Raw genomic sequence first — 19448 nt, 5'->3', positions numbered from 1 at the left:
CAAAGCAGGATTTGTGCTGCTGTGGTTTCTCGTCTCTCTTGCTGAAAGAGTGGATGGAAGACTAATGCATCCACTGCTTTAGAAAGGAAACTGATGCAGGATTTAGACAAGGGCAAAGTGTGTTTGTGTGTGTGTGTGTGTGTGTGAGTATGTGTGTGAATGCACAAACACCTGGCTCTGAGAATTTGAAAGCTTTGTGCTGATGAACCTCGGCCTGCTCTGAGAGAGTTTCATTTACAGTGGTCCCAGACATATTTGAACATTTGAACACTTAAAAATGTCTGGATGTCATTTGATTAGTCATTTTTTAAGTGACCTTTAACCAACTTTATAAAAATCAGTAAAGATTTCCGAGCAAAAAAGATGCATGAAACATGACCTGAAGGTTGACAATTATACTAAAAGGCATTTTACATGCTCCAATAAATATAAACTATTAATCAAACAATAGAAAGTAATTAAGTTTTGATTATGCTGATAATTTAGAGGCCTTAGAAATTTGTGTATCAAATATACAGCTGGCTTTATAGGGTTAAAACCTATTAAAAATATTTGTGGGAAATATTTTGTTTGAGACGTGTGCTTATGCTAGCTTTCTTTATTATAAGTGTGACTTTGTTTGATATTCTGTTATATAACACAAAGCATTCATGCATTTAAAAAACAAAAAGTGCCCAAACACTTTTTGGGAAGAACAAAAGCTAGACAGAATAAAGAAGCAGACAGGGACCCCAGCTGTTGGACAGATCACCCTGTCCCCTCAGGGGACTCAGAGCTCAACTTTACTACATTTCCCATGAGGCCATGGGTGAGTCAGGGTCTGTCTGGGGCGGCTGGTACATATCTTATATCTGTCAGGGACATGCACACACCCATAGAAAAGAAAAGTCACCAATGAGATTATTAAAATCCAATTTCATTCATTGAAATGAAGCTGAAATATAACAAAATATAAATATCAGATGAAAAATGTTGCCTTGGGATCTAACCGACTGACATTGCTTAAAAAAATTTAAATAAATTACAGCTAAATAGAAATAGAAATAAAAATGACATAAGCACATAACTGCTAATGTTAATGTTTTTAATGTCCATTAAATGCTTTATGGCCTTTCATAATTAAGTATTTATCATTTATGTTAATTTCAACATTTACTAATTCATTAGTCGTACATGATGTTTCATGGATCTGAGCTGACATGAACTAACAATGAAAAGTTGTATTTTTATTAGCTAATGTTAACAACAACAACAAAATACTGTATAACAATAAATACTGAAACAAATAAATTCCTCATTGTTAGTGCATTAATTAACATTAATAACTGGAACCTTATTGTAAAATGTTACCAATTTAGTTTTTCCTTTAGAGTTTCACATCTCAAATGTGCTCAGATTTGCCAAGATCCTGTGCTCCTGTGTAAAAGTCTCAATATGCATTCACACATTACTCATGAAATTCTTCCAAAACCAAAGTAATTTATTTCCAAGCTCTAGTCTATGTCTCATTTCTGCTTATTACTCTTATTAATATCTCATTTATGCCTATCCTAAGAAATTTTATTTATAGTCTCTTCAGTGATGAAAAAGCATCCTCTGAGCAATAAGATTACACACACTCTGCCTCTCTTATAATCTTACAGTCTTACAATCTGTTTAGTTAAGAGGTTATGCGAGCATTTTAAAAGATCGACCCATTCTCTCTGTGTAATGTGTCTACAGTCTGCCAGTTCATTCGGGTGTCTCTCCTCCCCCACTTAACCTCTCACAACTCTCATATCATGATATCTACTTTATAGCTCAGGCCACACACACCCTCATGCTCTAATGTTGTATAATTCCCATTAACAGTGCTTCACTGAAGTGTGTGTGTATGTGTGTGTGTGTGTGTGTTTGTGTGTGTGTGTGTGTGTGTGTGTGTTTGTGTGTGTGTGTGTGAAAAATATACAGAGAGAGAGAGAGAGAGAGAGAACAAACGTGAGTACATATGACAAGCTGCTGCTTGTTTTTTCCTGACACAAGCAAAATACGTGGAATTCATCAGTGTTTAAAAGTTAATCCATCACAATCTTATCGATCGTCCAGACATCACACGCACACACATTCATGAATAACCCATTGGAAAGCATGCAATGACTAAGCATGCTTCCTCCTCAAGTCAACGGGGGTTCGGAAAAACCAATTTATCAGTCATATCAGTCACCACACACTCGGGTTTCTGCCCCCGTTTGCTGGTAGGTGACATAACAGCGGTTCTGGTTCAATCCCTATTTCATGCTGAAATAAACGATCTGCTGCCCGGACTCTAGGCCAACACCCTGATATTACATTAGCCATTTGTCCGACAAACACAAACAAGCATCCTCAAAACAAGTCCATGCGGCTGCGCTGGATGGATCACAGAGAAAATTCACTTCGGGGCCTCCGGATCATTTTTACTAATGAATGACCGGATATTGAACGCTGAAAGCTCAGCCAGACCCCTGGGCTTTGACAGACTATGCTGGTCCAACCGTCCTCAGTTCGGCTCGCAACCTTCCCAATTTATCTGCTCAGTGCACAGAAAGTCCAAAGTGCACTTCATTACCCTGAATTAGCATTTTTAAGAACCATAACACCCCTGTTTCACGCTCATGTATTCAGAGTCATCACCGCTGACCTCTGTTACACACCCGCAAGCTCTCTCACTCATTTACTCATCAGTTTTTCTGCACGCTAGCTGGTGGCTACAGCTGAGCTCTTGATGCTGGTCAGCATACAGTGTCTTTCAATCTGTGTGCCAGGTGTATTCTTTTGTCATCTAGGGTCGGAAAGCCAAGGTGACCCCGTTAGTTGTTATGAAATGCTTGATTATAGAGGTTACAACCATTTCAAAATGACCAGGAGCTCAAGGCTTCTCTTAAACTGACTCACTGGCACGACTGCCAAGAAAATCTTCCAGTGATGAATAATTAATCTACTGTTGCATCATTAAAACTGTCCAATAAATTTGTGTCTATCATTGCTCTAAACAGGGGCATATGATAGCTAAATCTTGCATAATCACTGTAAAGACTCATTTTAATGTGACTTGTTTATACATATGAGATGATCGTGTGCCATATTGAAAAGAAATGTGGTAGTAACTGCTTTTATGCAAGGATGTCTATAATTTTGTTTGGTAAGTTGACGCAGGACCTCTCAAATTTGAAATCTGACATCTTTGCTCACTGAGATTTTTGAGCGAATCCCGAGCCATAAATGCCGTGACTAATGCTGCATTCCAGAGGTGGTCAGAGGTGGGGATACCCAAGTTGAATTTTCCCACATTCAACCTCAGCGTGTTCCTGTCAATCAGACGTCATGGTCACATGTTCAACACAAGATGGCGGCATCATTTAGCAAGAATATTTTGTTAATGAACACAAACTGTTCATGCTCTTTATATAATACAGTATATAAAATTTAAACCATGAATGTAATAATAATATGGATTTAAAGACACTCTTTATGGCTCATGCACTGACCAATGCAGACCAGTTTTAATCTTTATATTCACATCTGGATGGGAAATCATCACATGGCTGTTTGCTCACAGGAAACTAGGTTTCTCTTCAGATAAGGGCAATGAAGGGGATTATTTCAACAGCATCAGTTTCGTGTTTTCAGGTTTCTTGCCCTCTGTTGGACTAAATCTGACTACAGTGTCCAAAGAAATAATCTAACAATGATGTACAGTATCAGGCTGAGAAAGTGCAGCTAGGAACTGACCCTGTTTTCATTCTTACACAGTGCAGAATCAATAAAAACTTGTAACTATAGAGAAAATACAGAATAATTTGAATAGCCAATGATCTTTTTAGACGCGTGGAGGGTCACATTTTCCTGTTTCATGGTAAAAAGCAACAGAGGGCAAAAGTAAATCAGACTTTTATGGTTGACAAGCTCTGCTATTCAACAGTGTTGTAAACATGATGTAGGGCACCCTGACCGGCACATAAAATTCACACTTACTCACAAGTGCTCACAAGGATGTTTCTTGGACCAGATAATAAGGCTTCCTCTACACAAATGAACACAAGCTGTTTGATTTAACCACATCTGCCAGTCTGACACAGAATTGCATAACCAGAAAATATAAAATCTGCTTTTATGATTGTAACAAAACTGTCACCAAAGCATAGAAGAAGGCTTAAGAAGAAGAACAGCATGGATTCATAACTGAAAAGGTCATTCATTTGCTCAGGTACTGGGGACTTATGAAATAATACAGTACTTAAGAATTGTATTCATCTCAAATCTGCTCTCTGAAAGAATAAATATTATATCCAACATCCAACAATGTGAAATCTGATATCTCATATCCAACAATGATCAATATATAGCATCATCTTTTATCTATATCTTAACATCCAACTTTTTAGGACAAAAACACATCACTTGTATCACAGTTAGTTTGATATATCCAAATATCCAACTTTAGTCAAAGAGTCTGAGACTATATTGAAAAGCTTTAAATACATACATAAAGTAAAAATGTGCACGTTGCATGCCAGCAGTAATTATTTGTACCTCAATTCTTAGACTCTATTGAAAAACTGTGATTTTTCTATTAAACATGAAGGTTAGACCTGAAAATAAAATAAATAAAAATTAAAGTTATGGCATAAAATAAACATAATATAGCATTTATATTAATTTATTATTGTTGTTGTTGTTGTTTTCAATGAATAAAACTAACATAAAAAAATTCCCACTCATTCTTGATCACATACTACCCCACAGAGTTGTAAAATAAGCCTTGTTTATTGTAAACATCCCTTGCACTTCCAGACAGAAAGTTGTCATTATGCAGCATCCCTTCAGCACGCTGTGGCCCAGCAAAATCAACGTCCAGCAACGTACCTTCCGTGTGACAGCTCGAGGAGTGCAGGGTGCTCGGAGGTCGGAAGAGGTACGGCAGGTATCGGGAGAAACATTTCATCTTTCTTTCGTCTGTGTTCCTTTGGGAGGCTCCTTTCCCACCATCCGCGCCGCGATGACAGCAGATCCGGACCGGAGGAGGGATGCTGCTGCTGCTCGCTGGATGCGTGCGGAGTTACAGCAGCATCCTAAACACTTCTCACGCGTGTGTCAAGAAGACGTGCTGTGCATCCTCACAGTTCATCATGTTTTCCTCCCAGAAGGACGGAGGGCTGAGCTGTGTTCCTGAGCTTCGGTTGGGAGGGGCGGTGATGAGGCCAGTTACACTGTTACATGGACATTTACCCTCTGACCAGGGGTATACTGTGCACAGCCCGACTGATCAGAGAGATTTATTTAGAAGCATGACATGAAATCACATGTTTATGAGAGTGACCGTAAACTTTTGCTGTTCAATTTAAAGCTGTTCAATAGCGCCATCTAATGGTTGTCATGTATACCGCTATTAATATCAATACAGTCAATTTCTGTATTAATATTCAGTCAATTTAATATGTTGACCATGTTTATTTTTTGACAGGAATGAAAGCGAGGCTGTGAAGGATAGAAGTGCAGTCTTCAATGGATTGCACTGGTTTTACAAATAAAACCAAAAAACATGGTTACTTAGCCTATTATAGTTAAACCATGGTCACCACAAATTAACCATGCTTTTGTAGTAAAACTGTGGTTATACAAATGGTAATTAATATGCCAAAAAAAAAATGGTTAGCCTATTATACTTTTACTAAAATAAAACCATGGCTAATTTTCGCAATACGACTAAGGTTTTATATAGAATGTAAACATAAAACACCATCAGAGTGAAACTAATATAATAGCAAAAACATTAACTAAACAATCTAAAAATGTAACAAAATACATAAATGTACATAACTAACAACAAAATAAGAATAAAAACAGGATTATAAAACAATATAATCAGTTGTGACTTGTCACATTGTGGGAACATCTGGGAACATACTTTTATGTTTTTCACCATAAATTAAAATATGACATATACTTTATCACTCTCAGAAAAGAAGGTGCAAAAGTTGCCACTGGGGCAGCACCTTTTCAAAATGTGTATGTACACATAAAGGGTGCATATTTGTACCTTAAAGGTACATATTATTATCTAAAGTGTACATATTAGTACCTAAATGGCACATATTAGCACCCTTTGAAAATGTACTCTTACAACTTTTTCAGAATATTTAATTGTAAACACATGTAGCCTAATGTCTTGTTAAATATAATATACAGTAGATTATACAATGTAAATAATTTGAGAATCTTGGACAATGCCCAAGCAGATCATGTTATACACATATAGCATTACATTTAGTTTTAAATTATATATTGCCATTGTTTTCGCTTTGCATTATATGTGCACTGTTTATGTTTATGAATTAATTCCATCATATTTGTTTCTTTTGTTTAATATGCACAGAGGTATCGCACTTAGACGCAGAGACCATCTGCTTAATCAACCTAATCTAAAAGTATAAGTGCAATTCTGTTACCACAACTGTCTCATAGCACCTTAAACAGAAACATATGGCAGGATTCTGATACTGAACAAACACTTAGCTAATTGTTTATTTATTTATTTAGACAAATGCCACCCGGACCCCCCAGTACAAATGTGAAGACTCATGTATGATATTTGGTGACGGAAATCACACACTGAGTAGTCAGCGAGAGTGGCCAGTGCCTCTGAGAACAGGTGCCATCTGTGCTGGTCCCTCGGGTATCAGCATATCAAAATATCAAAGTGTTCACTCTCACCAACCATCCCTCTCTTTCTCTTTCTCTTTCTCTTTCTCTTTCTCTCTCTCCTCCTACTCTCTGACACACGCTGCCTGACTCACTGTTGGGAACTCACGCTGCGTCTTTTTTTAAGAAAGCACTAAAACCTCAATGAATATTTATGAGCCACAAGAGCTTCTAAATATAGACTGACAGTCCTGGATATATTGAATCTGAAAAGCTGAAATAGTGGTCGCCTACAGATTTGTGTTGGTATATAATACAGAGCTTTAAAAAGGACTTGCCATGTATAACATTCCAGCTGCAATATGCAATTCTGTGCAGTGTTTCAGTGAATAAGTAAATGGATTATTCTGCTTGCCGCTCAATTAACTAACAGTCTTCACTAATTCACAGACATTCTTCAGATTATGAGCGTAGCTGTTTGACTGATTAGGCCTAATTTCTGAGTTTTATATTCTGGCTCAAAAACGATATTTCATACTCAGAATGTCAATATCTTGGCAAGTAGACTGCTTCACTAGCAGTGTTGTCACTTCTTGACAAATTACTATTATAGAAACACAACAGGTTGTTTGTCAAAAGAGAGGGGAAAATGTTAAAAGTTTTATCATATACATTTCTCTGCAAAAAGTGTAAAATTATATATTGAGTGATTATATATAAAGAGTGAATAACATAAAGTTAAGATAAAGTTAATAACAGTAAGGAATAAAAACTAAATCATGAAATTATGTGATTCTCTCTCTCTCTCTCTCTCTCTCTCTCTCTTTGTCCTTTAGTGGGTAGAAAAAAATTCACATTTTTTAATAAAAGTAAATGTTTTAATAATTTGCTTCAGCTTTAGTAATAACAATATAAAAGCAATTTTAGGATATTTTTTAATATTATAATATCACTTTAAAATAGCACACCTAATTTTTTTTTTTAATAATTGTTATTTTTTTTTTTTTTAAATACAGGCCTAAATTGTAGGAAGGGATCAAAAAGTCTGAAAAGCCCTTATTTAAAATATCACATTAAACGAAGATAACCGAGAGTACATTATGAGATTAAAATATCCCACTGAGAGCGTTGAAAATAATCTGCGAGTGCATCATTGTCGATGTCTGTCAGTTCCTACCTTCAGCTGCCGTCACCTCCGATGGACCCTTCACCTGCACCAAACACCAAGCTCGTTCACCTGAACAGCGTCCTTCTCGCAAGTAATCAAACAATAACAATCAGACTTAATGTCACGTGTTTCATTTTGAGATTATGTCATTTTATCAGCCAAATACATACCGGGCATGATGCGTCCTTCTCCTGTTTTCTCGATTACTGTTCCTCGCTGATCACTATATAATTGATTGAGGTGATGCAGGACTCGCCTGCTCGAGTCCTGCTGATGGCGCACATGAGACCAGGAGCTGAAATGTCTTATTTTTGTTATAATAGTGTGTGATATTGTTTGTAAGCATATCCAAAGTGGCAAGGTATCACTTTGAGTTGTTTTAAGACATGAAGAACATTTTTAATTACATGTATAATATTTTAAACACTAGATGTAGGCTACTTTCCTAATTATAGCTAAAGTCAAGAACTTGCAATCATCTGATTCATGAAATCATTGCATAAATGTTTAAAAAAAATGTCAAAGTGTACATTTTGTGTCGCTCATGTGTTTTCAGTTAAGAGCTGCCACGATAATATTTACTTTATACACAGGCCTATGACATCTTCTTAACACACCGACAAAAAAAATCCAGTAAATGTATTTATGTTTCATATATTTTATTTACGGTAAAGACACGATGATTTTGTCATTTCTCGATTTGCAAATATGCACTGAAAATAAACTGTATATTTTAGGAAAATATGAGGAAAAATAGTGAATATAACATTTATAAACAAAATACTTTAAAGTTGTGTCCTCGGGTTCTGTTTCAACCCAGTTACCACCCCCACATTAAAATGAAAGAAAGCCATATAAAATAATAATAATAATAAAAGAAAAAAATCATTATGAAATCATAAAAGTGTCTCCTCTTTGTATCACTTTCTCTTACATTTTCATCAGTAGAGGGCGATCTTAGACAACCCTATACCATGACTTTGTATCCTAAACCACAGGCTATTACTGAAAATTGGCTTTTTGTAGACATATCATCAATAACTCCTCCTTCCATAAAAAAAAACACTACACATCCACAAAACATATAAAAAAAAAAAAACCATCCCAACAACTAACAGATCTTTTTTTTTTTTTTTTTAATTTGTGATGTCACAACAATTAATACTTAACGACATTAAATGTTCAAGATCTTAAATAAAAATCATCTTTTCAAATAGAAAAGGCGCCTACACAGCTACAGTTGTGTTTTATTGATCTCACCCTACAGAAAAGCATAATATTCACAATTGGGATCCGCGTTATTTGCAGTAGGTAAAACAGGCTGAAGTTGTATTGGTCCCACTCAGCTACCCCACGATGCACGTGCACCCCACGGCGATGCTCTCCACCACCGATCTGTAACGGGGAACGCATTTCTTATTCTTCGTCGGTTTCCTGGTTGGCCGGTGGCACAGGACTCTGCGCACGGGGATCTTGGCGTAGATGAGGGCGCTGGTCATGGTGCGATCCTCCTGCATGGTGAAAGGATTGATGCAGCCCACACACGAACACACGGCCTCCGGGATGTCCACGGGCTTACGGTCCTCATCGTGGTTGATTCTGGTATAAGGCATTCAATATATTAAATTAAAAAGGTAAAAAGATAGGCCTATTTATAAACTAAAGTTTGATTTTTTATTTTCTTCTTATTTGCTTACCAAGGCTGCATTTATTTGATCAAAGTAAGAACTGTAATATTGTGAAATATTGTTGCAATTTAAAATAACTTTTTTATTTTAGTATATTTTAAATAGTAATTTCTTCCTGTGATAGCAAAGCTATGACAGCATTTGAAAGAATTTAATACCTTTATTCAGCAAGGATGCATCAATTAAAGTAATTTATAATGATACAAATAATTTCTGTTTTAATTTACTCTGAGGTCTCTCAATCTACAATCAGAACATAGGGGTCAATAATAATATTCATAATGTTGCATTTCAAAGATGAAACTAATAATGAGCTCCATATCACACCCACCTGTAGGACCAGGGAGAAAGACTGCGACTGTTGGACATCCAAAGTTTGCGATCCACCACACATTTGTTTATGGATAAGTTGGGATTGTTTCGGACCTGAGACACCATGTCCTCAATACTCTTGTCAAAGTCAATTTCAACAGCACCGGGCATCACACCTGATTCTGGACCTGTCATCATTGGATCCGGGGAGATTCTGACAGACGAGGCGTTCCGCCGAGTTTGTGACTCCAGTTTCCGTCTCCGAGACTTTCCTTCTCTACTGGTGTAATTTGTGTCAGTGGGCACAAACAGGTTCCCCACCATCAGGACCATGAACACCTGCAATATGAAGTACAGAGGCTTTAATTTCATTCTTATAATGCTTTACCAAGTAAACAAATATTTCACTTTTCTGATACTCACCTTATTCCATATATTCTTCCACATTGTTTTCAGTCAGAGTGCAATAAGTTGTCACATTTGTCTCCTCGCTGTGTATGTATTGAATGGAAGGAGCGTGGGATTACTCATACTGAAGTGTCACGCCTCACACTGACACAGTAGCCTACAGGAACACACCTGAACCAAACAGTTCAAGGTGGGGCCACATCAAGATATATAGCTATATACAAGAATAATCCTATTCTGTGTAACCCTCTCAAACACATTAGATAGATAGATGGACAGACAGAGAGATAGATACACAGAGAGATAGACAGTTAGATAGATGGCTAGACAGACAGATAGATAGATAGATAGATAGATAGATAGATATACAGATAAAGATATAAACAGATACAGATAGACAGACAGATAGATAGATAGATAGATAGATAGACAAACAGATTAGATAGATAGATAGATAGATAGATAGATAGATAGATAGAATGAATAGAAAGATAGATAGATAGATAGATAGATAGATAGATAGATAGATAGAATGGTAGTAAGTTAATCATTAGTTAAAAGAGAGTGTATTGTTACAAATTTACAGGTGCATGAGAGGTTTTCAATAGAATTTTGTCCAATTTCACAGAGCACTAACCTTTGTACCTTTGTTGTTTTCATGTGTGTCTATTCAATCCTATGCACTCAAAAGACCCTTTTTATTCTTAAGTCCTAAAGCCCAGAGAGAACAAACGACCAGACAGTGCTTTATGCGCCTTAGACCCATTCTGTGAACCAAACTACAGGCTAAAGAACACTGTCTACAGCTACAGATTTGGTCAATCCATGTTTTCCCCTGATCTGGCTCATTCAATGCTATATTCATTTTCACAATGGACGGCATTGAGCTGTGTAAAAGAACACCTGCTCGTATGACATGTCAGGGCAGTGTAGTAGACCTGCAGATTCAAAGAGAACAGTTGTGGTAAACTGTGTTTTGCTATTTTTGAAGGTTGGTTGGATAAAAGCCAAAAAAACAGACACACATAATATTGTGTTGAATAAAAACTGTTTTCAAATTCATTGACAATTATATCATTCTACTAAAATGGCTAGTGACTCAGATTTGCCTTCTTTCTTCTTCTGTAATCTTTTGACAAAGGAAGTCCCTAGGATTTTCTTTTAGTCAGATCACCTGTGAAACTTCACAGGAAATCATTATGTTTGGGAGTGAATGAAAGCCAGCAAGACTGTTACTTTGTTAAATGGATAGTCCAGTGGAAAATTTAAATTCTGTCTTTGTTTACTCTCTCATGTGGTTCCAAACTTATATAACTTTATTTTTCTCTGAAACGTAAAATAAGATATTTTGAAGAATGTAATTAAACAGTTCCAGTTCCCACTAACTTATGGTTAAAAAAATACAATGGAAGTCAATGGGAACCAAAACTGTTTGGTAACCAGCATTCTTCAATATATCGCCTTTTGTGTTTCACAGAAGAAAGAAATGCATACAGGTTTGAAATGAAATAATGTCAGGAGGAAAATATTAATGTTATTTTGCAATATTATTGGTGTGCATGGCAATTCATGACGTTTTATGTTTTTTCTTTGCTGAATTAATAAGATTGTGAAGTGCTGGAAAGTCGAGTTCAAGCTGTGTTTTGGAAAACGGTAGCTGGTTTCTAGCTGGTAGGCTGTCTGGCTGTTTTTTGCATGGTGGTTCACAGCTAACCACCTTGGACCACATAATATCCAACTTTGACCAGCGATAAACCAGCTACCACCTTCCAAAACACAGCTACCAGGACTTCTGAGCAACCGGGCAATCACACTATTATAAGGACATGAGCTGAGCAATGAGAATTTATCACTTTTGCTATTGTTATATTTTCAAACAACCTGCAAAATAATTAAAGAAAGGCCCAGTAAGCGACCTCCAATTTTAAATGTATCAATTTCACACGTTTTTATTTTATTATTATTTTTAAAATTTGAAGATAATATTTTTTTTTTCCAGTACACGTAATAGAAAAAACCTGAAGTAAGAGATCAACGCCCCCACTTAATTATTCATTCATATTTTATACCTTTATATCTGATGTTATTTCCTTTGTGACCCTGGCTTAAAACTGACAGCTACTTTAAAATCCCATTCTGTCCATGATCTCGCGAGATTTGCGCTACAACTAATTCTGGCGGAAGTAGTTCTAGAGTCTCTTTTCCGGCGGCCATAGAAACAAGTCGGCAGGGTAAGCCAAGATTGCTAAAGCTTTTCTTAAACATCCTTTGCCATCCGAGTGGATTTTATGTCCTCAAAGTTTAAAACACACATTATCGCTACATAATATCACTACTTTCAATTTAGATGTGTTATTTTACACGTAACGGTGGGACATTTCGGGTGGTTAAGGTGCCAGTGTTGAGCCAGCGGCTGCTGTTGGAGCTGAGATCTCGCGTGTGTAGAACTGTAAATTTGCCCAAAACACAAGGCCACGCTCTCCGCTTGTGTGTGCTATATATTGTTTTAATCGTGTGGCGTCTTAACGCTCCTGAAGCACAACAGAAGTATGAAAACTTGAGATGTGTGTGCTTATAATGTCATGTCAAGTTGGAATAACTATAGCAATACCACGAGATGTTGAACATGCATTTGAAAACACCGTGTTATCTTCTGATTTGTCCATTGAGAGATGTCTCTCAAGATCAGACAAACCCAAGTGTCAGTGAAGTTTGACACGGGTTCAAGCCCAGTTTTTCTTATGTGTTGAATGTGGCTTTATTTCAACCCAACTGCATAAGTTTACATTTATAAATTTTGCAGGTGTGTGTGTGTATTTTTGAATGTTCAAATTTAATTTTAATTGTCCTTTTTATTAGCAGCCATCATGAAGCTCAATAAATTTGTGACCTCCTCCCGGCGCAAAAACCGCAAGAGGCACTTCAATGCCCCTTCACACATCCGCAGGAAGATCATGTCCTCCCCTCTGTCCAAAGAGCTCCGGCAGAAGTACAACGTGAGATCCATGCCCATCCGTAAGGACGATGAGGTCCAGGTGAGGACATTCCCGGTTCTTCCTGCCTGGTCAATATTAAGAGTGATGTATTGAAATGTAATTGAATATGATTCTGGTCCCCTTACTCGTCATAACATTGCTTGCTTTTTTCTGTCTCATCACCAGGTTGTCCGGGGACACTACAAAGGCCAGCAGATCGGCAAAGTTGTCCAGGTCTACAGGAAGAAGTATGTCATTTACATCGAGCGTGTTCAGCGTGAGAAGGCCAACGGCACCACAGTCCATGTTGGCATCCACCCCAGCAAGGTATGTTTTATTTCCAGAAGGTTATTTTTTTTTGCATGCAAAACATGAGATGTGAGTGTTACTGAAAAAACAACTAGTGGTTGTCCTATGTCTACAATGCAAAATGGCCAATCTATTCTAAATGCATTTTAATAGGTTTTGGTGGATATGCTTATTAATTGATTTTGTACGGTACATTTTCTGAGGGCAATATGAAATACATTAAATTTACATTAAATGTGCATAATTTAATAAACATAATATTTTTGAATTTGGAACTTAATGCATCACTTTATAGAAATTGTGGCAAAGTTACACAGGCGTCAATAGTGACACTTTTATCCAAAGCAACTTATATTGCATTTGATACACATTTTACCAATTCTTTTATTCCCTTGGAATTGAACTCTTGATCTTTACATTGGTAGCACTAAAGCTTCAGGTAAATCCAATTTTAAGGTAGACCATGAAGTCTGGAACTAGTTTTATTGCATCAAAACACTACTACTGAATTGTCATGCCAGTCTTGGACTGGTTACACATTTCTGTCTGATATTAATGGTAACTTTCATAACACTGTTCCACATCACTGATAGATGCGCTTTAACAAGTATTTGACACTTACATTAACAAAAATGTGCATATTTACAGTTATCACGGATTACTTTATTTGGTGAGAAATAGTGTCTGATTGTTCTTCATGAGTTGCCAATGTCACCAATCTACAAATGCATAAGCTTACAGGATCCCGTTTCAGTTGCATGTAATAGAGCTAGTTTAAAGGCTCTTCAATCAGCTTTGTATTGTAAGTGCCAGTAGTATATGTAAATGAAGAGTGTGTGCTCTTTCATCATTGCACCCAGATATCCCAAAAGTCTGCCAGATGACATGTTTATGTCAGGACTTTTTTGAAAACTACATATTGAACATTCACGTTTGTACCCCTGTCAAAATCAAAAGTGCTTAATGGCAAAAGAGAACACCACAGGCGTTTATCTGTTTTCTCTAATTAAAAAAAAGCTGGGAATTACCCTAAATCACACAATCCATGATTTTCTAATCCAGGGATTCTCAAAGTCTACATTGAAAGGTCCGAATCTGAATTTTCATCAGTGTCAGAGGTCCAATGGAACAATCAGCTACTACAAAACTTGTTTTTAATAAACATACATAACATGCATAACACATAAACACTAATTTGTTGAAAAAATTTGCCCTTTGCATTCAAAATACATCAATAACAAGTGCAAAAGTGGCAAAACAGTTAATTTAAGTGTCAGCAATAGAGGTCAACCGATAAGGGTTTTTCTGTGCCCGATATTTAGTAATCAGGGCACTCAATGGCCGATGATGCTGATTTTTTTTTTTTTTTTTTTTTGGCCGATATGTTTGGCTGATTTTTTATTCAACAAAGTATAAGCCTTTTGGAAAATCTATTTGTGGTGGTCAGTTCTGAAATTGTGACGGGCCGCCACAAATAACTCAGTGTATGGGAAACACTGGACACTGCTACAAGTCAAAAGGCCATAATCTAAGTGATAAATATAATAAAATAAAAAAACTCATATTTGCGGTGAAATGTCGGCTGATTGTCAAACGTCATACGCTCACTGGATGTCATGAAAACAGATTCCATGAAGGAAAAGTTTGAATATCTCACCTGAGCTTTTATTTTGGACCATCTCCCAAAAAAATAAATGTGATTTACAAGTTTAATGTGCGTTTATCAAAGTAGGGAAATATAATTAGTGCTCTTGAAATATGAAATGGAGGTGGGTCCGGATTGAATTCCCTCCGGGTCTGGATCCGCACTGACCTAATCCATAAATCACAATCCTCTCTCAGATAGCAAATTGTCTAAGTACATTATCTAAATGCAAATCCAATGAACAATTGAATTCTTGCTTTTAGACATCTTAACTGTTTTGTTATAGTTGACGTAATTATTTTTGATTAATTGCATAAACTTTTTAATATTTTGTGCCATTATATGTTGATGGAAATGTTAATGAAACGAATCTTTTTGTTCTTCAGGTGGTGATCACCAGGCTAAAGCTCGACAAGGATCGCAAGAAGATCCTTGAGCGCAAGGCCAAGTCCCGACAGGATGGAAAGGAGAAGGGCAAATACAAGGAGGAGACCATTGAGAAAATGCAGGAGTGAAATGATTCTTTTGGCAAAATAAAAAGACTGTAAAAACCTGAAATTTCTGTGCTTTTGTCTTTTATATAAAAGTGATGCTTTGGTTTGAAAATGGCTCTGGTGGTGTTACCAAATTGAACTTGAAATGAAAGAATCTGGATTTAAGCTCCGCTTTAGTTTCATCTGTGTTTTTATTTATATAACATCTGAAAATCACAGCTTGAGCAATAACTGGTTTCTAAACCGAAAAATGAATCCTGGGGGAAATCTAATGCTTCGCAAACACACAAGACACAAATGCTTCCTATATGGCCACTTGTTTAACTGATAAGTTTGTCTTTTTGTCATAGGATGCAAAAGCTGTCACATAAATATAAGGGAGTTTTAAAATTGTGACTTTCAGGCAATGAATAGTCATGCATTTGTTTTGAATATCTAGCTATCTATCATGTTTTTTTTATGATCCAAGATTTGCAAATGATTGGAAATTAATGTGCCAAAGTGTGTGGGAATTAAGAGTGTCATCGGGATACAATATTATTTATGATTTTTTAAAAGTTTTTTTCTATTAATTTTTAAAAAATGTTTCGTTAAATTTTAAAAATATTCCCGATTTAATGCAAACTAAATTAAAGCTGAGGTTAATAGTTATTTCAAACAACGAGATTTTTTGTATGGTTTTAGTTAACTGTAATAACTCTAGGTCGCTCTGCTGCACTAATTGGTTTTAACAAAGCAGTCAGCGGATGACATTTTAAATAATTAATGAAAAGAAGTTTCATGTAGAGAGTAGATTAAATATATGCAGGGCACATACAATGCAAAATGCACTGTGTATCAAACTAAAAGTTATCCCAAGAAGTATCAAAAGAAGTATATTTAGTCAGATGCGAGTGCAGAGGAAGCGGTGAGACATCTCGTCATGTGTCTTGTTCTGTTGAGGGCTCGAGGAGTCACGTGACCGTCACTGTCCACGCAGCAGTGCTGCGCGCAAACGCCGCGGAGTCTACGAAGTTTATTTTAGAGAAAATAAGTTAATAAACCTCGAACTTCACAGAAATATCATGGCGGCCACAACGTTTGTTATAGCTATGTCAGTTATGACTTTGTTATGGGGTCTTATTGGTGGAGTTATTCCCTGGTTTATTCCTAAAGGACCGAATCGAGGGTGAGCAACATTAGCATTTCCTAAAACAAACGTTTAACTTTCTGTACTAAACCATCTGCATGAACTTATAATTATCGATGTATCTGAAATGTCATAACGCCAAAGACTTTATTAACAAAAAGTGTTCTTAAACACAGTTTATCGGGGTTTTTATTTCGTTCAGGAAGACTTTACGAAAGCCAACAATTGAGCGTCACGATAAAATAAAGTTTGGGATTTGACTTGTGTGACAATAGTAGATACATTAAATTCAGATGTAATGTATTTAGTACAAATGAAAAGCAAATATGTTCAGTTTTAGTTGTAGTATGAATGTCTGGATCATGTGACCGTGTCAAGGGGACGAGGGTGATTTAAAGAAACACGCTTTACACATGTATGCTTATTTAAAATAATACGTGCTATTTATAGCTATAATATGTGTTATTTATTCATAAGAAGTTGTTGCATATCTCTGTTTTTGCCCTTCAGAGTCATTGTGACAATGCTGGTGCTAACTGCAGTCTGTTGCTACCTTTTGTAAGTACATTGTCTTTCAATCATCTTTATGTTACACATGTCTAGAGAGACTTTACAGTAATAGCTGCTGCTTAATGTGGTTAAATAAAAAGATTGTTCTGTTCTGTATCAGCTGAAAGTCAAACACCGCCTTTGGGGAACTCGAGTATTGATTAGAAAAGAAATAAAGCACATGCAGGCCATTTCATGTGCAGTTTACTCCAGTTTCAATAAAAACGCTTACAAATAATATTTTACAAATGCAAAATGTGTTAAATAAGCTCATAATCGCACTGAACTGTCCCATTTTGATGTGAATTATTTATTATTTTGAAGAAATATGATAATGTTTGTTCTCTAGTAGCCACTAGGAGGCAGTGCATACCAAAAATTTAACTGCTACATTTGTTCCTGACTTCTGTCTCTTTGCAATATTTTCTCTCGACTGTCATGTTGTTAAGTCTCTACTTTTGGTTATGTTTCAGCTGGCTGATTGCTATTCTATCACAACTGAATCCGTTGTTTGGACCAGTACTGAGCAACGATACCATCTGGTACCTCTATTATCACTGGTAGTAGGGTCCAATTGTTTCTTTACTGAGCAGGTTAGCAGCTTTTTTGACATCATAAGGAAAGTGCACTAACATCTTTCATTTTGTGAATGAATGAAATGTTTTGCTGTTCACTTCTTTGCAGATGCCGGAAACTTGTACATTGCCAAAACCATTGGGAAACTATTTAATTGATGCTTTACATGCTGAATGACTACCATTAGAGTTTGTGTGTGTGTTTTTAATTAATTTGATCTCAAGTTCAAGGAAATAATATTTAATTTTTTTTTTAGTTTTTGTCTTTATGTGTGTATATGTACATCACCAGTGTGTACAGTGTCTGTGTATAGTTTGTGTTGAACGACCTAATTATTGTTGGATAAATTAAACCGTTGCATTGATATATGTATGATTTTGAATGTCAAATAAAATTAAGAATGAGGATGATGCGTAATTTACTGAAGATTTGCATTGTGTCCCATTTTTAAAATCATGACTGAATTGGTACAACAGTTTAAAAAATAATTTGCATACTTAAAATCACACAAAGTTACAGGCCATCTAAGATGATTTTCAACTTATTGAGTTTGTCATAGTGTATCTTCGGGGATTCTGGGCCGCGTCATTGTGCATTCGCAATCCTCTCGATGAGAAAGCCCATCAGAGGAGATGTAGCTGTGGTTTTGCTCTTTGGCTTGGCACACAGGACAGCAGGCCGTCAGTCCGGGCTCTCTGCAGGTGGTGCACGACGACTGAGCTGCTGAGCTGTTTTCACAGGTTGGAGGAACTTTCTTGGATGCCACAAATTTTGTAAACGTCTAAACACTGTGGGAAAAGGACTGCTATTAAACACTACAATCATCATGATATCAATAAGCGTGACTTAAAATGATCATCGTACTCACCCTTTTCTTGACATGACAGTAGTTTCCTTGCTGCTGAAAAGTCAGGTTTGTCTGCTTTATGGACCTCTGAACCAGGCTTCTCAACATCCAAATCAACAAGCAAACTTGCAGTTATAATTGTGATATTGATCTCCAATAATTGTTTATGAGAGAAAACAAACTATTACCTATCACAGTTCACAGTCCAATAATAATAATTAAAAAAAAACGCCATCCTAAAAACAATAACACAAAGAAGTTTAACCTGTTTTCATCTAATTTATGTCCTTAATTCTTGACCGGTTTATTAAACACTAATGGCAGGTTAATAAAATAAAACTGAACACAAGAAAACTAAACGTGCATTCACGGCTTGTGGAGATAAAATGAGTCGCATCTACCGGTGTCCGATTCACGAACGAATCATTCTTCTGACTCGGATCTTTTCATTGAATCCGATTCTAAATGACTTTTTATCAGGTAAATTATAGCTGCAACAAACCGAACTGGGACGGTTTGACTGACACACTTATTAAAACAGCAACTTTAAAGCGTGTTTCTTTTTTACTCTGCAAGAATAATAAATATGATACACTTCCGTTCAATTGTAAACATTAAACGTACAAATAAGCATATGTAAACTACTTGTAAAACAGCAAAAAAAAGAAGAAAAAAAATAACTACAAAA

At 36.3% G+C, this 19448-nt stretch overlaps 4 protein-coding genes and 1 long non-coding RNA gene across 7 annotated transcripts in view; 2 read left to right on the top strand and 3 right to left on the bottom strand.

The window, feature by feature from the left end:
- The window catches only part of LOC109095915 (serine/threonine-protein phosphatase 2A 55 kDa regulatory subunit B beta isoform-like), a 49216-nt gene extending 41195 nt beyond the window's left edge, over window positions 1-8021 (bottom strand). Inside the window, exons 1-2 of one of the 2 annotated variants that reach the window (XM_042769943.1) lie at window positions 7999-8021; window positions 7838-7909 (exon numbers count right to left, since the gene is read on the bottom strand). In XM_042769943.1, coding sequence (XP_042625877.1) covers window positions 7838-7909; window positions 7999-8005 — 79 coding nt within the window. In that variant the 5' untranslated portion in view covers window positions 8006-8021. Of the gene's footprint in view, window positions 1-4884; window positions 5230-7837; window positions 7910-7998 lie in introns of those variants that run through there. The other variant, XM_042769942.1, reaches the window with a different exon arrangement.
- A 938-nt stretch (window positions 8022-8959) lies between these two features.
- On the bottom strand, window positions 8960-10374 carry LOC109084584 (interleukin-17B-like). The gene is made up of 3 exons (XM_019099265.2): window positions 10252-10374; window positions 9848-10167; window positions 8960-9427 (listed from the first exon to the last, which is right to left on the bottom strand). Exons 1-3 carry the CDS (start codon window positions 10273-10275, stop codon window positions 9175-9177), a joined length of 597 nt encoding a protein of 198 aa, XP_018954810.1. The 5' UTR covers window positions 10276-10374; the 3' UTR covers window positions 8960-9174.
- Window positions 10375-12363: 1989 nt separating this feature from the next.
- On the top strand, window positions 12364-15723 carry LOC122147424 (60S ribosomal protein L26). 2 transcript variants are annotated; one of them, XM_042769939.1, is made up of 4 exons: window positions 12364-12467; window positions 13096-13271; window positions 13398-13538; window positions 15552-15723. In XM_042769939.1, exons 2-4 carry the CDS (start codon window positions 13104-13106, stop codon window positions 15678-15680), a joined length of 438 nt encoding a protein of 145 aa, XP_042625873.1. In that variant the 5' UTR covers window positions 12364-12467; window positions 13096-13103; the 3' UTR covers window positions 15681-15723. The 2 variants fall into 2 exon arrangements, with proteins under 2 accessions (XP_042625873.1, XP_042625875.1); XM_042769941.1 differs by having other exon boundaries at window positions 12377-12467; window positions 13099-13271.
- Window positions 15724-16547: 824 nt separating this feature from the next.
- LOC109084709 (V-type proton ATPase subunit e 1-like) lies at window positions 16548-18318 on the top strand. The gene is made up of 4 exons (XM_019099386.2): window positions 16548-16827; window positions 17299-17346; window positions 17811-17930; window positions 18022-18318. The coding sequence occupies exons 1-3, from the start codon at window positions 16724-16726 to the stop codon at window positions 17899-17901; spliced, it is 243 nt and encodes an 80-aa protein (XP_018954931.1). The 5' UTR covers window positions 16548-16723; the 3' UTR covers window positions 17902-17930; window positions 18022-18318.
- Window positions 18115-19415, bottom strand: LOC109084729. Its single transcript, XR_006161616.1, has 3 exons — window positions 18949-19415; window positions 18782-18857; window positions 18115-18701 (listed from the first exon to the last, which is right to left on the bottom strand). It is a non-coding gene; the product is annotated as an uncharacterized LOC109084729 (long non-coding RNA).
- Between the last annotated feature and the right edge of the window lie 33 nt (window positions 19416-19448).

The sequence above is a fragment of the Cyprinus carpio genome, chromosome A14 (assembly GCF_018340385.1).
Source record: "Cyprinus carpio isolate SPL01 chromosome A14, ASM1834038v1, whole genome shotgun sequence".
NCBI classification, from domain to species: Eukaryota; Metazoa; Chordata; class Actinopteri; order Cypriniformes; family Cyprinidae; genus Cyprinus; species Cyprinus carpio.
This window is presented reverse-complemented; position numbering and strand designations above follow the sequence as displayed.

Coding starts and splice junctions, on each gene's coding strand:
- LOC122147424 (XM_042769939.1), top strand. CDS start 13,104: ATGAAGCTCAATAAATTTGTGACCTCCTCCCGGCGCAAAAACCGCAAG. Junction 13,272..13,397: donor GTAAGGACGATGAGGTCCAG/GTGAGGACATTC, acceptor TCTCATCACCAG/GTTGTCCGGGGACACTACAA. Junction 13,539..15,551: donor TTGGCATCCACCCCAGCAAG/GTATGTTTTATT, acceptor TTTGTTCTTCAG/GTGGTGATCACCAGGCTAAA.
- LOC109084709 (XM_019099386.2), top strand. CDS start 16,724: ATGGCGGCCACAACGTTTGTTATAGCTATGTCAGTTATGACTTTGTTA. Junction 16,828..17,298: donor CCTAAAGGACCGAATCGAGG/GTGAGCAACATT, acceptor TTTGCCCTTCAG/AGTCATTGTGACAATGCTGG. Junction 17,347..17,810: donor GCAGTCTGTTGCTACCTTTT/GTAAGTACATTG, acceptor GTTATGTTTCAG/CTGGCTGATTGCTATTCTAT.
- LOC109084584 (XM_019099265.2), bottom strand. CDS start 10,275: ATGTGGAAGAATATATGGAATAAG. Junction 10,168..10,251: donor GGAAGAATATATGGAATAAG/GTGAGTATCAGA, acceptor TTCATATTGCAG/GTGTTCATGGTCCTGATGGT. Junction 9,428..9,847: donor CTTTCTCCCTGGTCCTACAG/GTGGGTGTGATA, acceptor GCCTTATACCAG/AATCAACCACGATGAGGACC.